The following is a 17802-nucleotide window of genomic DNA, read 5'->3' on the forward strand; positions in this document are numbered from 1 at the left end:
GTCGAAGTATTATTTTACTTTTATTGTTATCGTTGCGAAGAGAATTGAGAGAAGGGGACTCGACAGTTTTTAATTATAACGCTTTTGATCAAAAATTATATTCCGAGATGTTAAATTTGCCAACTCCGATTTGTTTACCGAATACAGAAAATTCTTATCAACCATTCGTTTTTGTAGCTAATAAAGCTTTTGGGCTGCACAAGAATTTCCTTAGACTGTTTACGGGATGTAACTTAACCAAAAGAAGACAGGTTTTAATTACCATTTATCCAGAGCCAGGAGATTAGTGAAATGCGCCTTTATTATTTAAGCCAATAAAAGGCGAATATTTCACTCAATAATTTTGGTACAGTCTAATTTTCTAGATGATATAAATAAGGCTTGTTCCGTTCTTCATAATATTGTTTGGAAGTGGGACAGCTATAAGTCTGACGACACATTATCAAATGATTTAGAGGACTATCAAAATACCTCTGCATCCGTAAAGGGATTACTGTGAAAAATTATTACGCTGCCTGTTTTATAAGTTCAGCAGGACCAGTTGCTTTTCAAAATAGATACATATAAATCTTTTATTAGAATTATTTTTCATACAATTATGCATTTTTATTCTTATTTCTACGCTGTTTCTGATGAAAAAGACATTTTATTTGAACACATTAATATATTTCATTTATTTATTTGTATGTATAATATACATTATAAATATATATATATATATATTAGGGTGAATAAAAAAAAGTCGATCTTTGAAATTTTAATGAGAACCATTTTAACTTTATTTTATACATTAAAAGGCATTTTATGAAAATTTGAGAGTTTTAAAAAAAATTTTACTGGTGGCTTAACGTGTTTTTAGTATTTTGACCAAAAATATCCCTAAAAACGGCCTCTGTTATTAAATTTTTTGTCAAATATTATGATTAGTATGTCAAAATAGATTGATTTTTACTGTAGAATACAAATTTTTTAGTTTCAAAATTTTATGTCAAAAATTGATAACATGGATATCATAATTAACGTCATTATATGGTACATTTCTAGTGGGTCTCAAGTAAGCTTAAAGTTGTTTTTAGTTTTTTTTATATAAAGTTTGGATGATATTTATGTATATTATAAGTAGAAAAAATATGAATAAATAACGATTGTCTTTACATACTTTTCAAATATTTTTTTTCTATTAAATAATTCATTTTTTATTAAATATAATACAATAAAAAAGTAAGTTTCATTTTTTTGGTAACATTAAAACTGACTTTTTACACTCTGGGTAATCATTGCGATGCTTTTCTACAACTTGTAGTAAATATTGTCTTTGTTCTCGTCAATTGTTATGCAACTGCGTCATTACAGCTACCTCTCTTTCTGCTGGATCATTTACTATAAATAAAGATTCAACTTTAGTTTTTGCCAAATTATAATTTGAATTTTGATGCCATTTTTTGGAATCATCGTGTAAAAAGTCATCATATATTTTAAGAGCTAGAATAAATTGTTTAACGTTTTGTGTGAAAAATTTATTTATACTCTCATTAACCTTTATTGTTTCGATTCCAATTCATTTTTTTGGATTGTGTTCTCCTTTTTTATTTAATGCTTCCACCATTTTAATTGTTACGTCTGTCGATAAATCTTCGTCAAAAAATGATAATCCAACAATTATTTCATTTAAGTACCATAAATGCCCAGAAAAAGCTTTTATCACTACCTCACTTACATACTTAATAATATTATTATATTGCTTTAGTTCTCGTAGTAGTTTAAGGTCATTATTTGATGCTTTTGTTGGATATGAACTTTTGAACCAATATCTTATATAAATTTATCTTATATAAATTAAAATACCGAATACTCTTTAATTCAGAAACTGTTAATTTAAATTGCGTACGGAACATATAAATTTTAACATAATATATTATATTTGCTATCCATCTTGCTCTATGAATTGTTCCTGGTGGATAGATAATAATTATTTTTTGTACGGTTTTCCAAGAAATAACAATCAAATTAAGCTGATCACAACTGATAGATGTTAAATTGACATTAGATTAAATTCGATAACATTATTATACATTTTTCAAAATTACAGATAGCACAATCTCTAGTATAATTAGATATGCATAAAGTGAAATAGTTACGTTACTTGAATAAATATGAATCTATAACGAACGAGTTATCAATAAAACCCAAAATGAATTTTTTCTTTTTCATAATTTTAATTAAATTTATGTTGATGCATAATTTTATCATAACATAAAACTGTATTTTTATATTATTTATTAAATTTAATAAAAAATTAATTGTTTAATAGAAAAAAAATATTTGAAAAGTATGTAAAGACAATCGTTATTTATTCATATTTTTTCTACTAATAATATACATAAATATCATCCAAACTTTATATAAAAAAAATTAAAAACAATTTTAAGCTTACTTGAGACCCACTAGAAATGTACCATATAATGACGTTAATTATGAATCCATGTTATCAATTTTTGACATAAAATTTTGAAACTAAAAAATTTGTATTCTACAGTAAAAATCAATCTATTTTGACATACTAATCATAATATTTGACAAAAAATTTAATAACAGAGGTCTTTTTTCGTTTTTTGGGGAATAACGATACTATCTTGATAACATAGAATACTTTTCTAAAAATCGAATAGTTATCTATCTCTTCTATTGGTATCCTTTTACAAATTAAATATATTATCTATAGGTGGGCATGGGATGGGTTTTTTAATTGTTCTCTATTTTGTAGATATTTTCATTTTCATTTAATAACAATGCGGCTACTTTATTAAAAAATATTTTAACACTCCTAAAAATTTTACTAAATATTGGTCTATAATAATATCTTTTATAATCAAAGAACAATAATTAGATTAAGAATATGCAACAATTTTTTTGTAAAAATATTTTCAATAACTAAAATTGCACTACTTCTTAATATAATAAGTTGAAACTTGGTAGCAACTGTACATAAAACTTTTAATGTATTCGAAAAATAGTGTACAATATTGCAGATGTCTCTGTGCTATTTTAAATAATCTGTTATTAATTTTATGATTATATCACAAAATTTATAACAAATTATTTATACCACATATTATGTAGTGTGCTTTTTTTTTACAAATTATTACCTTTTACATAAATAATAAATCAAGTGATCATAAATAATGTCTCAAAATTTTAAATTTTATGCTTATGTTCTATTCATAAATTCTAACAAGATTTTAGTGTGGCGTCATTTATACATCTAATAATAATAAAATGTTGCATCTACAGTTATTTGTACTTACCACTGTGTGTTGACTGTGGTTGATTAAATAATAATTTTTTTGTGATGGTGTAAAAACGTGTAATTATTACACATTTGTATTAATTTAATAAAAATCATAATTTTATTGGAACTAACTGAATAAATAACAATATTAATGTAAAATAATCACAAATTTATATTTTTATCTAAACTGAAATGATAATGATTTTACAATGGTTTTTGTTATATTTATTTCAATATAATACCTCAGAGTACATTTAAACTTTCATTAGTAATTTTAGCTCATACTTAAAAATGGAAAATTTCAATAAAATGATTCATTGGCCATACGTAAACTTCCCTAAAATATGCTGAATTCTCTATATTCCGTCATATTACCCATATGTAAAATACTCTAAAAAATAATTTACAGTTTAACTAGTATTTAAAAAAATTAAAATACGTTTTTTAAAAATACAGCTTGCGTATTGAATAATAATTGTATTAACTTATTATATATGTAAAATACTCATTTCACAGATATGAAAATGTTTTATTCTAATATTATTTAAAGTTCTGAAATCAATTGTATACAAAATAAATATAGTATTATAAAAAAAAAATATTTATTTTAAATAAAATCATAGTACAACTTCGCTCGTTTATAAACTACGTTCGAAATAATATTTATACAAATTATAAAAAACCAATATACGGGGACGTTGACTAATAAAAAATTCTAAGTTAAGCATTTTAAAATAGTCACTACCATGAAAACTCCCAAACTACTAAGTTAATTATTATAACTATAAAACTGGTAAACCAGTATCACAATAATAGATGTAAATGGGTAATTTTTATAGACTAATACATAATGGAAATTCTATACAAAATCATATGTTATGAAGACATCAATAAATAAAGACGTAATCATATATGAATACACCATGTATGTAGAAAATAGTTTTTTCTTATTCTAGTTTGCATTTAAAGTTTAACTAATTAACTCTAAGTTTTTTAAATTTAATTACTTAGTAATTAAAAATTTTGTCAGAATTAAATGGAGAAATAATGAATTTTATAAGTTTAAGTGTTTTCTTTGAACCTTTAAATTTTTTGACGTGTACAGGAAAAGTAGTCTTTGATTTTGAGTTTTGAATTAAATTTTTTTTTATCAAGTTTACAATAATGGATTATAAGTTTATTTTTTAGTAATTAATTTATTTAAAAAAACTGAGCTATTCCTTCTAAAATTTAATTTAGAGATTCTAAAAAAATGATGATTTTATAATTATTTTATTTAATTTTTAAAAAATATTTTTCTATTTTAGGTATGCTTTAAATTTGACAATACAGTTTATAAAATAATAATAGGTTACTGAAATAGAACAACATGTTGGTTATCATAATATATATATACCTGTAATACATTTTGTGTAATATTAAAATAAGTCTATTATAATAAATAACACAGGACAACAGTCATTTTGCTGTCTACAATATTTGGGTGAATCATCCATCATAGATATCTTCTAGTCAACATTATGGGAGGAGATATTATAATTATAAGATTGAAACCAATATATAGATAAATTTTGAGGAGTTCAAATTTTTTATTATATTACAATTTATTATTTTTAAAATGATAAATAACTGGTTTAAATGCAACTATGAGAAAATATATATACTTAAAGCTCTATAATTTGCAAAAATTGCAATTTTATTCGTAATTGTATTTTCAATGTATAAAAATAACTAGTACATTGTTAAAGTAAAATAAAAATTCTACCATAAAAAATTCTTTATTTACAAAAAAATAGACGGTTATTTGAAAAATAAATAAATAATTATTAATAATTTTTCATGACAGCATTTATAATTTTCTCATTGGTGGTAAGATGATTCAAATTCTTAATTTTTTAAGTTTTCATTTAAATAGAAATATAAGTTATTACTTCAATGTTCATATATATATATATTTTAATTTGGCTGAATACAAAGGAACTTAGGTTTTAACTATATAAATTATCGACCAGTCTTTTTCTTAGATATATTATTTTCTAGTATTTAAGTTGGTTCAGCATATATGTTTTCATTAAAACAAATAAAATTGATAAAATGTTGAGGGGAAAAGGGGAGGAATAAGACCAAATTGTTCTCTGAAAATTATTGAACGTAGAATACTATTAAAATCTGAAAAAAAAATTATCTTATGTTTCATATTTTTAAAGATATTGCGTAAGTAAAAGTTAAACAATCACTCTGTATTCGAGTTTCAAAAAATATAGTATTAGTTACATTTTAACAAAATGAGGATAACTCTGTTACCTATTCTGAGCTTATGATCGTAAAATATTTTAAATTAACAATTACAATAATAATTATAAAATTCCTATTAATAATAGCTATACAAAACGCAAATTGAAGGGCTTGGTAAGGTATAGCCCCTTCAATTTTGAAATTAGTACATTAAAAATTTTAGAAAAATAACATGTATAACTATATATAAAGTAATTTTAGAGAGGATGAGGTTAGATAAGCCCCTCCAAAAATGTTGAAATTGTTTTTCTGTACCTATTGGAATTTTATGTTATGAAATGTTTTTGAATGAATTGTTTTTTTTTAATAACTTAAAGTTTGTAGGTGAAAAGTTTATTTTTATTATATCTTATGGTACAACATAATAAGTCATACAGGATAAAGGAATAGAATAAGTGAATTAACTATTACACTTATATGAAAGCTATATTATTTGCTCATACATTGTAAACGGCATTTGTGCAACACTTGGGCAAAATACAATTTATCATCGTGCTAAATGTGATAACTTTTTATTTATGTAGACAAATTATTTTCATTTAATATGCATATAACAAAACATATTTGTTTAAGTTTATTTGAATAATACTTGGACTATATTTCTTGTCGTCGAGTATATAAGATATACATTTATATGAATTCGATGTTGTGATTTTTTCTATGTCAAGTTCTTCAGTTTGGTATGATAAAACAAACTGCGATATACTACCAAACATCATTTTCAGCTAAATAAAAATTATTATTCAGTTTAACGTGTTGCTGTTAGAATAAAATAAGTATGTTTTTCATTATTTTAAATTTTACTTTATTTCTGATTACCTGTACAGATGTAACCAGCTCTTATAACCAACAGGAATATCAAGCTAAGAGATATACGAATATGGTTAAAAAATTGATAACTGGATATGATTATAAAATATTCAGCGATAAAGATAGGAAAAAATTAGCACAAAATTCAGTAAAAAATATTAATTTAATGATTATGGATATACTTATAGATCTTAAGTGCTGTTATGCTTTTCGAAGTCTTCATTACATAAGCTTAGCAACATATTTGTCTGCGAAAGATGAAAAACAAAAATCTACTAAAGACACCCGAAACGATCTGCTTTTTAGCGAAGAATCACAACAAATATTGGCATCTCTGTTTCATAGTGGTGTCGGTATTGGATTAATGTGGTCAGTTCATGTATGTGCCAAGTACATAGAGCTATCTAATAAATCACTGAGAAAGGAAGACAAAAATCGAACATATAACGACTGTATTTTAACAATTTCGGTGTTGTCTTTTTTTTCCAATAATCATTGTAAGGTAGAGAATATTTACAATAATCAAAAGATTGGTTCTAAGTATAACGAAGAGACGCGAGCATTTAAACCAAATTCAAAAGTTTCTGTGATCCAAAAATTGGAAATAATCGCTAATAATAAGAGATCCATAGCTGAACAAATAAATGCAAATAAAGAATTAGTACCATATCAGTACGGCTACAAATATTTTACATTGGATAATTTATGTCTATCGGTTCACATCAGAGATGAACAATTTATGAAAGATTTGCTTAGTGTTATTGGCGAACAAAATAATTGGAATACTATTTGGAAGAAAATGAAAACGGTCAACGTTAATGCTTGCACTCCCGAAAAAAAATCATTGCCGGAGTGGTTGGAGACAATGAATGAATTTCAAACGGTTTTTATAACTTTATTAAAAACTATTGCTTTGCAGGCAATCTTGAGGCATGTCATGTACATAGAGCAATGGACATTGCTCAACAAACTTCAAACCAGTTTGATAAGATTAACTAAACAAACTATAACATCTAACACAAAAATTATGAAAAAGTATAATAGAATAATGAATTTAGAATTAGACGAATTTGCCCGGTATATGGACCTTCGAAATGATGAAGACATGATAACAATAAAGAAAACACTAGGTAAACCACCCATATACTTAATAGACGATAATAAAAACAAAACATTTAAAAGTTATATACAGAATCTTTTAAAAAATCTCACCAACAATTTGACCATCTACAACATAAAATACCCTGAAAAATTCGATGACATTTATACAAAAGAATTGTGTGAAAAGCTCAATAAATTAGCTAAAAATAATGGAATATTTACAAAACATCATGATTTTATGGAAAATACGCCATTTGCTGTGAGTCTTTTAAGTTTTCATGTTTTCAATGAATATTTAGGTAAAAAATTATTACCCAATGTAAATTTTAAAGTAATTAATTCGTTTAGAAAGTTCTCACGGTCTTATGTTGAATATACAATAAAAATGTCTAAATAAACTGTTTTTTTTGTTCTGTTTTTAACTGTTATATTTTAATATTTAAAAATATGATTATTATTTTCAATATAATGTTTTATAATCTTATACATTTTTTAATAAATTTTAGGTTCTAAATTACTTATTATTTAAATGATATGGCAAATATGTACCAAAATAATAAATTGGTATTACATATAATGTTGAATTATAATGAATAATGAAATATGTACTTAAAAAATGACAAATTAGTGATATCATTTTAAAAATATAGATGACTCAGCATCAATTTAAAAACATCTAAGTCATGAAAGTGACAAAACAAAAATACATGTATTATACATACCTAAAAATTAAATATTCACTTCAAAAAAGCGGTCATATTGCTAACAATAAATTAAATCAGGATTGTCAGGGCCTATTAAAATGATAGCGTATTATTAAGAGTTTTATAAAAATAATTTCATTATTTAATGCTATGTAAATGAAATACTAAAAAAAAATAAAAAACTAGTTATTTAAAATTAGGTCGATTTCATAGTTTTTCATTTAAACAATTTTTCTTGATAATTACTGAAGAACAATCTTTTGAGTTGGGTTATATCAAATAGTACGGTTATTCAATTGTGTACGAGTATTTCTTATGAGAAATAAAAATGGTTGGCGTAAAGGAATCATTACATTTATATTGATTTATAAATGTATAGAATTTATTTGCTTACTATAATATATTTTTAATACTCTTATTGAAACATCAACTACTATTTTGTACAATTTTAATTCGTGTAAACTAAGTATTCTATGTTCACATCTCTCAAAAATTGATTTTTACAACATTTTAATAATCAAAGTTTAAACATGTTTAATGGTAAGTTTTATTAAATTATTTAACATACTTTTTAAATGTATGTTTTTAAGTATAAAAAAATCCAGATATAAATTACAATATTATATGATCAAATCCAGTCCTCAGAAACCTAATTAATTAAAAAAAACAAGTTAGTTAAAAGTTTAAACTAACAAAATAGTAACTTTTTTTAAACTTCAGAAAAAATACAAAGCCTAATTTTTTCAAGTTCTTGCAAATTATAACTAAAAAATTGATATTATTATTAAACATTAATTAATCACATAAATCCACACTAGCATAATTTTTTGTTGAAACATTTTATTTCGACAAATCTATTAACCTATATTTAATGAATTTTGATGGTTTTAAAAATAATGGATTTTCAGAAAGTTTTTTATAAGGGAATTATGATATTTTTTAAATACGTTGCTCCACACTAAATAAATTATTTTCAGATAGTAAAACTATCTTTTCATTTAAGATCTCTACTTACTTATCTTAATTTTTATTAATGAATTACCACAGTTAATAAATAGAGTATCAAAATAATACTTTTTGCATATGATGTTAAGTTATTCTGTTCAATAATATTGTTTTCAGATTTTGAGAGGTATTAAAAGATAAACTGTATATATTTTTCTCTGATGTATTAAAAATTACACTAGTTGATAATAGAGTTAGAAGTATATAGAGTTCTATACTGTAGAACCCAAAGTCGTGGATCCTACAGACGAAGAAATTAATACAGCTATAAAGGTACTAAAACACAACAAATCACTGGGTGACGATGGTTTAGCTGCAGAACTCTTGAAATACAGTGGTAAAGAATAGATAAATGAAATAGGAGAAATAAAGAAGAAATGCCAAAAGAATGGCAATTAGCAATAATAAGTCCAATTTATAAAAAAGAAAATGTTTCAAGCTATCATAATTACCCAAGAATATCGATATTAAAAACAATTTTCTTCTGTTCTTCTTTTTCCTCGCCTTAATTCCAACTACTTTGGTTCAGCCACCCTTAACCTAAACTTCTATTTGACACGATCTCCCACATCATCTACGCTCACATCAGCTGTTCTCATATCACATTCAATAGTAATCCCTCCATTTTTTTTTTTTGGTCTTCCTCTACCTCTTCTCCCATCAACATTCATCTCTACAAATGTTCTTACAGTATTATCAGGCATTATATTAAATAGGATAGGCCTTATACAAAAGAATTTTCGGAGACTACCAATGTGATTTATAAGCGAGAAATCCACCATAGACCATATTCTCTGTTTTACAAGTAGTTGAGAAGCAATATGAATTCGACAAGGACTTACATTTGTTGTTTATTGATTATAAACAGGTGTATGACTCAGTCAATAGAGAAGTGCTATGGAATGCACTTATAACCTTTGGAATACTAACCAAAATAGTGAAAATAATCTAATTAGGTAAGAATAAAACGTGTTGTAAAGTTAAATTCAACCAATATATGTCTGATAAATTTAAAGTTAAGACTGTCCTCCGACAGGGAAATATATTATCTGCTATACTCTTTAATATATCACTAGAACAGTAGTCAAGAAAACTAAGAGCAAGTATAATGGATTAAACTTGGAGGGAAACAAAAGGCAAAGCTGAATACTAGCGTATGCAAATGATATTATTATATAAGAATCTAATAGACAAGAAGTAAAAATGGGCACTAAGGGACTTATAACAAATAGTAAACACATCGGATTACTAATCAACGAATCAAGGACCAACTATATGGTAATATTAGGACTAGAAAATCATGAGAAACATTTAGAAGTTGAGAATTTGAAGTTTGAAAGAGTACATATACGTACTCTTTAAGGTATTTAAAACTATAGTTTTAAACACTATTTTAATAAATAGCAAAAATAATAACTACGAAAAAATTTAAATAAGAAATATTGCAGCGAATAAATGATATAATGTGTTAACGACCATACTTACATCAAAGCAAGTATCGATCAAATCGAAAATTACACTATACAAGGTAGTTATCGGACAAGTTCTTTTGTATGCATATGAAACGTGACTGTTAACCAAAAGAGATGAAGATAACAGAGCAATCTTTGAAAGAAGAATATATGAGCCAAAAAGAAATAATATCACATAACAATATGAAATAAGAAGCAACATGGAATTACAACAGTTGTATAAAGAACAGGATATAGATGAACTGTATGGAAGTCAAATAGTCTAATAAATGCGGTATTAAATTGGAAATCCCTTGTGAAAAGAACACTAGGTAGATCAAAACAAAGATTGGTAGATAAGGTAAAAAAGATTTTAGAAGAAATTTGAATATAAGATCCAACCCAACCCAACCTATCTTAACATAAATTTTTAACACAAATCAGTTTCCACCTGAAGCTGATTTGTGTTACGTTAATGGCCCTTAAAAGCTGAAGTATTAAAAATTGTCTTCCTCTAAATATTGACAAATGGAAAATACTTTGATATAATAGTTCAAAGAACTTAATATTATTTAGTTATAAATTATATAATAATGAATTAGGTAAATAATAATAATTAGGAGAAACTGTAATTAAATATTTAGATGAACATTTTGAATAAGACTTTTCTTTACAATTTTTTCATAATTTATTATCAAATAAATTATATAAAATGTTAGTCTATATTAAAAGAAATATTCAAAATTAAAAAACATGCAGTTTAAAACATTATATTGTTCCTTAGTACGACCAACTCTTGATTTCGACTACTTTTTATCTAGCTTTAAAATCTTTTTACATGTTCAAAAGACTTTTATTTAGTTCAATATACAATTTTTAAAACAATAGCTATTATAGTTATAGTTCCTTTTGAAGTTAAAATAAATGCATATTTACCATAATAATAATTCATATACAAATATTCAAGATTCTACTGATTAAAATCACTAGATCTATGAATAAAAATGTTTGATGTTTTATCTATTTGTGATCCATAAATCAGTCATATTAATTATCCACATCTCCAGTATTATTTTTAAAATAATTTTTTATAGTTTTATCATGGATGAAAATAGTAAATTTCTAATAATGATACAATAACATTTTGTTAAATGAATCAAATTTTTTTGTTAAAAAAGTAAATAAAATTGATGAAATGAACAAATTTTATGGTAAATAAAAATATTATTGGACGTATTACTTAACCCAACCAGATATATCTGTAGATTTTAGAAAATCGTTTCTTAGCATATTAAGTATGACTGTTTAAATTTCAATTATTTTTTTTAAATATTAAAGCATTAAAAAACTAGAGGAATGAATAAATTAGAATGAATTTTGATAATATGATTCAAGTTAACAATGATAGTTTTGAAACAGGTGATAATTACGCATTTAAGTACTTCTTTAAATTTTGACATTGTATTTTAATGCATTAAAAATTATTTCTTTCTATTTGTATACTTAATTATTAAAGTATATTAGAAGACCTCGGATTGACATAATTTTAGAAATAAAACCAAAGATCTATACTCTTGTTTGAGCTGCATTGGTTATGGAGCTTCACAAAATTCGTAAAATTTATATTAATATATTTGCAGTGGGCGATGGTTTGATTTTACTAATTAGGGTAATTGAATTGTTTTATTTTTAAACTTATAATCAAATATAAATCAAACTGAAGCTCAAATAAATTTAATAATATTAGCTACAAATGATCAATCTTATTATAATTAAATTTTTAATTTAAAAAATTCATTATTTTGATTCCCCTAAAAAAGTGTATGATTATTTTTTATTTCATTAAGTTACTAAGAATAATATGAGTATTTTTTAATAAATAGATGGCGTTAGTAGTATAGTGTTAAAAGACAGTGTATGTAGAAATATTTAATAATTTAGCATACAATATTTATTTAGTTCTTTCATGACACAGTCTGCTTTAGAAATATACCTTTTTACTTAAACCATATTTTTTTTTGTAATCATTATATGACCCACCGTCGATTCACCTACACAATTAAAATGGCGGAATGTTATCAAACACAACACAAGATGTCATTGACGCTTTTATTGTTTACCATATAAAACAAATTAAATTTTTTTATTGGTTCTATTGATTTCCTCAAAAAGTTTACATGGTAGCTACATTGAATAGTTTTATTCAACAATTATACCATGTATTCATGTTATAAGTGCATACACTTTTGTCTTAAAAAATTGATATTTATTCATCGTTAACAATATTTGGTGTATCAATAATCAATGTCTTTTTAAAAATTTATTTGAGACATTATTATACCGGCTTAGCTAGTTAATGTTAAAAAAGTATGTAAGTTAAACTTTTGTCTTAAACAATTGTTATTTATGTAGTTAAATTTATTGTATTGATTGTTTGTTTTGTAATTGTCTTTTCTATTTGTTTGCTTTTTTTAGATGTAATGATAATCTTCAGCCAATTAAATTGGTAACAAGCCATCTGACTGAACGACTTGAATTTGAAAATTCTTGTTCTTCACCATCAACTTCTTTAGCTACCGTTAATTCAATAGATCCAAAATTAAACATTAAAAAACAATTAAAAACGGTCAAAAATATTTGGTTTAGCACCAACAAAAATTATCAGAATGACGTGACAACAATGAACAACAATCTCATGTTTCGAAGCATGTTTTTTATGAACGAAGAGGCTAGACATTTTTTGGCACCGCCTATTCAGTTATCCACAACAGACGGAGAATATTTTACTAGAAAAACTAGTAATCCAAATTTAAATACTCATCATCAACAGCAGCAACAGCAACAACAACAGCAGCAGCAACAACAAGTAGTTGCTGCACTTGTTAATCACGATTCAAGTTCCAGCGTAGATATCAAACCAAATTTACAAGTAAATATTACAAGCTTTGTTTTAGAAATTGTTGAAGTATATAATATTTTTATAAAAAAAATGTATAATAAATTTAGGTACCCAAAGCACGTCCTCACGGTTGTGAAGAGTGTGGAAAAACATTTTTGATGAAACATCATTTGTCTACTCATATGAGAGGCCATACTGGTGAACGTCCACATATTTGTCCTGAATGTGGAAAAACATTTGCATTAAAACATTGTTTAAGCACACATCTTCTCCTTCATAGTTCTGAACGTCCTTATAAATGTTTAGAATGTAATAAAAGTTTTACTTTAAAACATCATTTGGTTGGTATTAGAATAAATTTTATTTAATCTATTATTAATTATTTATGAAATTATAGGTAAGCCATGAACGAGTTCATACCCGAGATCGACCATTTGAATGTCCTGAATGTCGGCGTAGATTTCCACAGAAACGTCATTTGACTACTCATATCAAGTTTCATTCTGGTGAACGTCCTTATTCTTGTTCTGTAAGTAACATCAAAAAGAACTTTTGCTGATTAAATATTTTACTTTTGATTATTGACAAATGTACATAATAGGTATGTGGAGAAACATTCTCTAGGGAAGAACATCTAGTCATGCACTCAAGATTTCATGGAGGTACACAACCATTTGTATGTCCTGATTGTGGAGCAGCATTTTTGCGTAAATTTGAATTGGTTAATCATGAACGTCAACATGGTCGTGTTCCTGAATCATGCCCAGCTTGTGGAAAAGAATTTTTGCAAAGACGCACTCTGCTAGTTCATGTTAGAAATTGTGGATTAAATTCATCAACCCCTGTTCATAGATCCCCTTATACAGCAACTGCTAGCAAAGCATGCCGGTATTTAATTTACATTATTATTTCTATCTTAATATAAAATAGTAATTGACTTGAAACATTTTTTCTAGGGAATGTGGTGAAACTTTTGCTAGTGATGAAGGTCTTGCACTTCATATGAGATTACATATTGGTGATCACAGTTTCTTATCAGATATTTGTAGTCTAGCTGCTACTTTGAAACAAAGTGTCCAAGGTGTATCTAATGGTATTAACAATGTACAAAACCATCATCAAGCTCAACATCAATCAGGAGTAGTCAACAAGAAATCTCATTATTGTGGAGATTGTGGTCGTGGTTTTACTCAAAAACATGGCTTACAACAACATCATGTTAAGTATCCAAATGCTACTTGTAAAGAAAAACCATTTGCATGCCAAAAATGTGGTAAAAGTTTCATGCAAAAAAATCATCTAGTTCTTCATGAAAGGCAACACATGGATCCACCACCATCAAGAAGTCGTACTGCAACAACTACTGCTGTGCAATCAATTCAACATATACAGACTGAACAAGTTAGCCTACAATCAACTCCTATTCACACAACAATTTTAGGTTTACAGCCTATCAGGCATATTCAATCATCAAGTAGTCAAGCTCAACTTTTGAGGCATCCTAGCGAAGCTCATTCTGGGTCTTAATACTTTTTTCCTATTTTAATCTTTAAAGTCACTATTTTATAGTCTTAATTGCAAGTAAAAATTATTAGTTTAATTGTAATTAAAAGTAGAATGGGGTTCCTGATATACCAAATTAATTGGATGTACATTTTTAAAATTTTTATAGTTTTTTATAAAGGGCTTAAAATGCATTAAGTATATTTTAAAAATCTAATTACTAAATTTTTTTATCAGGTGTTACTTTTAAAAAATAATTTTCATGCATTATTTTAGTTGTTGTCGTGTAATTTTTATTAAAATGCCTCTGTAGATAAAAAAAATGAGTAAAATAATCACTAGGATGTGTGCTTCCATTAAGTAACCCTTATTTATTTGTCTTACTATTTGATAATAATACCATTGTTTTTATTAATTTTAAAAGTTTAAACATTTTAATTATAGAGATTTTATCAAAAAATTATTATATTTTCCACAAATTAAAAAATGAATGTTAACTTTACAGTTGATTTTTACTAACCAGCAATATATAACTATGAAATAATTTATAAGATAAAATCTGTTGACTTGTATAACACTTCTTAACTTTATCTTTCTAATTTCTAGAAAAAATATCTTTGTATTTAAAGTACAATATTATTACTTGCTACGACTTTGTAAATTTTGTGATTTTTTTCTAATTTAATCAAATTATATGTAGACCTACTAGATTATATTTACTAAGGTAACTCATCATTAAATATTTTGAATGTTATTGTGTTAAATTGGTTGTTTTAAAATGCGTGTAATTTAAAATAAGAGATCTTTTTATTGTGAGTGGCATAAATGGTGTGATAACTTATTTTTCCATAATATGCATCACACCATTGTTACTAAATCTTCTCAGCTACATAACCAAAGAGAAATTCAGTAACTTTTTGTGCCTTTCTTTCCCAAAAAAAATACATGGAAACACAAGTATAATAAACCTTTTTAATTATGATTAGTTATTGCATATATTGGATTAATACTAATGTAAGATATCATTTTTTTTACTCGTACCATTAAAAATAATGTATATAGTGAATATTCTACGTATGTAATGTATAAATATAGTTTAAGTATACTTTATATTTATTTAGTCAAAAAAAAAAAATCACTACAATATGATTGAAGTAAATAAAATGATTTAAACAAGTTATCCCTTTGATTTATTTTAGAGTATGGAATTTTGTTTTTGTCACCAGCTTTTGAATAATTTAGTACTGGTAACTAGCAATATCATTGCTAAGTGTACTATATAAATCAGCATTATTGTAAATTTTTTTACCTGTCAAATGACTTTGGTTTTATATAATAGGTACAGCCTTTGTATATAATTAATATTTTGTCATCATTAGTAAAACAACACTGGGTGAAACCAAAACATTTTTATAGTGAAAAGATTATTTTTTTTTAAAAGATAAGATATCTATAAGGAATTTGATAAACCTAAACAATTATAATTAAAGAATCATTTTTTAAGAGGGGTCATATTCCCTTTCTGGTTGTTGCTGTAATAATGTACTTAGATATTTAAAAAAAAAATGTTTGTTGTTCTCATGTTAGGTATAAGGATTTATTTTAATAATTCAATTTCAATTCTTGCCTTCTTCAGATTTTTCAGACACTTAAATTTAATAGTATTAAGAAATAGATCTACAGTGCTGGTAACAAGAGAATGAATTAAATTACTGTATCATGCACTTATAGGACCTCATTAAAATAAAGAAAAGAATTACTAAATATTTTTCATTCAATATGAAAAGAAAGTAATAGGTATCATTAAGTATATTGTAATTTAATAACACTAAAGCAGTAGAAATGTTATTTGTCATTATAAAAAATACAAACTGTTATACATAGGATGAGTTTAAAGGGATAGTTAATTTTATACTGATCATACTAAAGATTAGTTATAATATTAACAAATAAAAAAGTGGATTAATTAAAGTAATAAATTGGATAAATTAAAAAAAAATCAATGTAATATATTTTTGTACATAATTAAATTATAAATATCAAGTAAAACTAAAATTATTTTAACAAAAAATATTGGAAAATAATTGATCAAATTCATCAATTACCATTTGGAGGTGGTAAATCTAAGTCAGTCTTGAAAAATTAGTAAGTCATTTTATTTATTAAGGTTTCAATTGATCAGCAGTTCTATACAAAAACAAAATTCAAAATTTATTAAATAAATACTAGCACAAAATATTAATACAGCAATGTTATTTTAAACAAAAATTTGCGCATCAAAATTAAATCTAGAGAAAATAGTAAGATATAATATAATATATTTAAATATGACTATTAGTGTTATTGACAATAAACAAAAATGGATTGAACATAGTAAAAATAATGTTTGCTTTATTATGTGGATTTTAGGGAAAATAGTTTCAAACATTGTTTTAGACTTTTTAGCTTTGATGCAAAGCTGAGAAGGTATTTATTACTATAATTTGTTTTTTTTGTCTGTTACCACTTTTTCTCAGCTCTCAACAAGCTGATTTCTTTTAACGATACGTCAAAAGATCATAAATAGTATCTAGTCAAAGACATTATCCTCAAAAATTGAAAAAATTTCTCTCGTTCTCTTTTTTAAAAATAAACAAGTCAATAAAATTTTTTTTATAGATATATGAGGTATTTACCTATTGTTTTGTATATTTTTTGTAGAAATCTGACCCTTTACTTGCCCACATTATGGGATTCAAAATGACA

At 25.0% G+C, this 17802-nt stretch overlaps 2 protein-coding genes across 6 annotated transcripts in view; one reads left to right on the top strand and one right to left on the bottom strand.

The window, feature by feature from the left end:
• Window positions 1-12682: 12682 nt before the first annotated feature.
• On the top strand, window positions 12683-16169 carry LOC126893518 (gastrula zinc finger protein XlCGF57.1-like). Of its 2 annotated transcripts, none has more exons than XM_050663812.1 (6): window positions 12683-13022; window positions 13131-13584; window positions 13662-13895; window positions 13952-14083; window positions 14156-14442; window positions 14511-16169. In XM_050663812.1, exons 1-6 carry the CDS (start codon window positions 13012-13014, stop codon window positions 15079-15081), a joined length of 1689 nt encoding a protein of 562 aa, XP_050519769.1. In that variant the 5' UTR covers window positions 12683-13011; the 3' UTR covers window positions 15082-16169. The 2 variants fall into 2 exon arrangements, with proteins under 2 accessions (XP_050519769.1, XP_050519770.1); XM_050663813.1 differs by having other exon boundaries at window positions 12684-13026.
• Window positions 16170-17041: 872 nt separating this feature from the next.
• The window catches only part of LOC126900125 (exonuclease 1), a 6168-nt gene continuing 5407 nt past the window's right edge, over window positions 17042-17802 (bottom strand). For all 4 annotated transcript variants that reach the window (XM_050675630.1, XM_050675627.1, XM_050675632.1 and 1 more), the window contains one exon: window positions 17042-17244. In XM_050675630.1, the coding sequence (XP_050531587.1) occupies window positions 17220-17244 (25 nt within the window). In that variant the 3' untranslated portion in view covers window positions 17042-17219. The remainder of the gene's footprint in view (window positions 17245-17802) is intronic.

The sequence above is a fragment of the Daktulosphaira vitifoliae genome, unplaced genomic scaffold (assembly GCF_025091365.1).
Source record: "Daktulosphaira vitifoliae isolate Bord-2020 unplaced genomic scaffold, ASM2509136v1 Scaffold_1, whole genome shotgun sequence".
In the NCBI taxonomy this organism is placed as follows: domain Eukaryota; kingdom Metazoa; phylum Arthropoda; class Insecta; order Hemiptera; family Phylloxeridae; genus Daktulosphaira; species Daktulosphaira vitifoliae.

What these genes read in the sequence shown, in the direction of transcription:
- LOC126893518 (XM_050663812.1), top strand. An exon ending in ATATCAAACCAAATTTACAA is followed by an intron (nt 13,585 to 13,661) that starts GTAAATATTACA and finishes TAATAAATTTAG; the next exon opens with GTACCCAAAGCACGTCCTCA. An exon ending in TTACTTTAAAACATCATTTG is followed by an intron (nt 13,896 to 13,951) that starts GTTGGTATTAGA and finishes ATGAAATTATAG; the next exon opens with GTAAGCCATGAACGAGTTCA.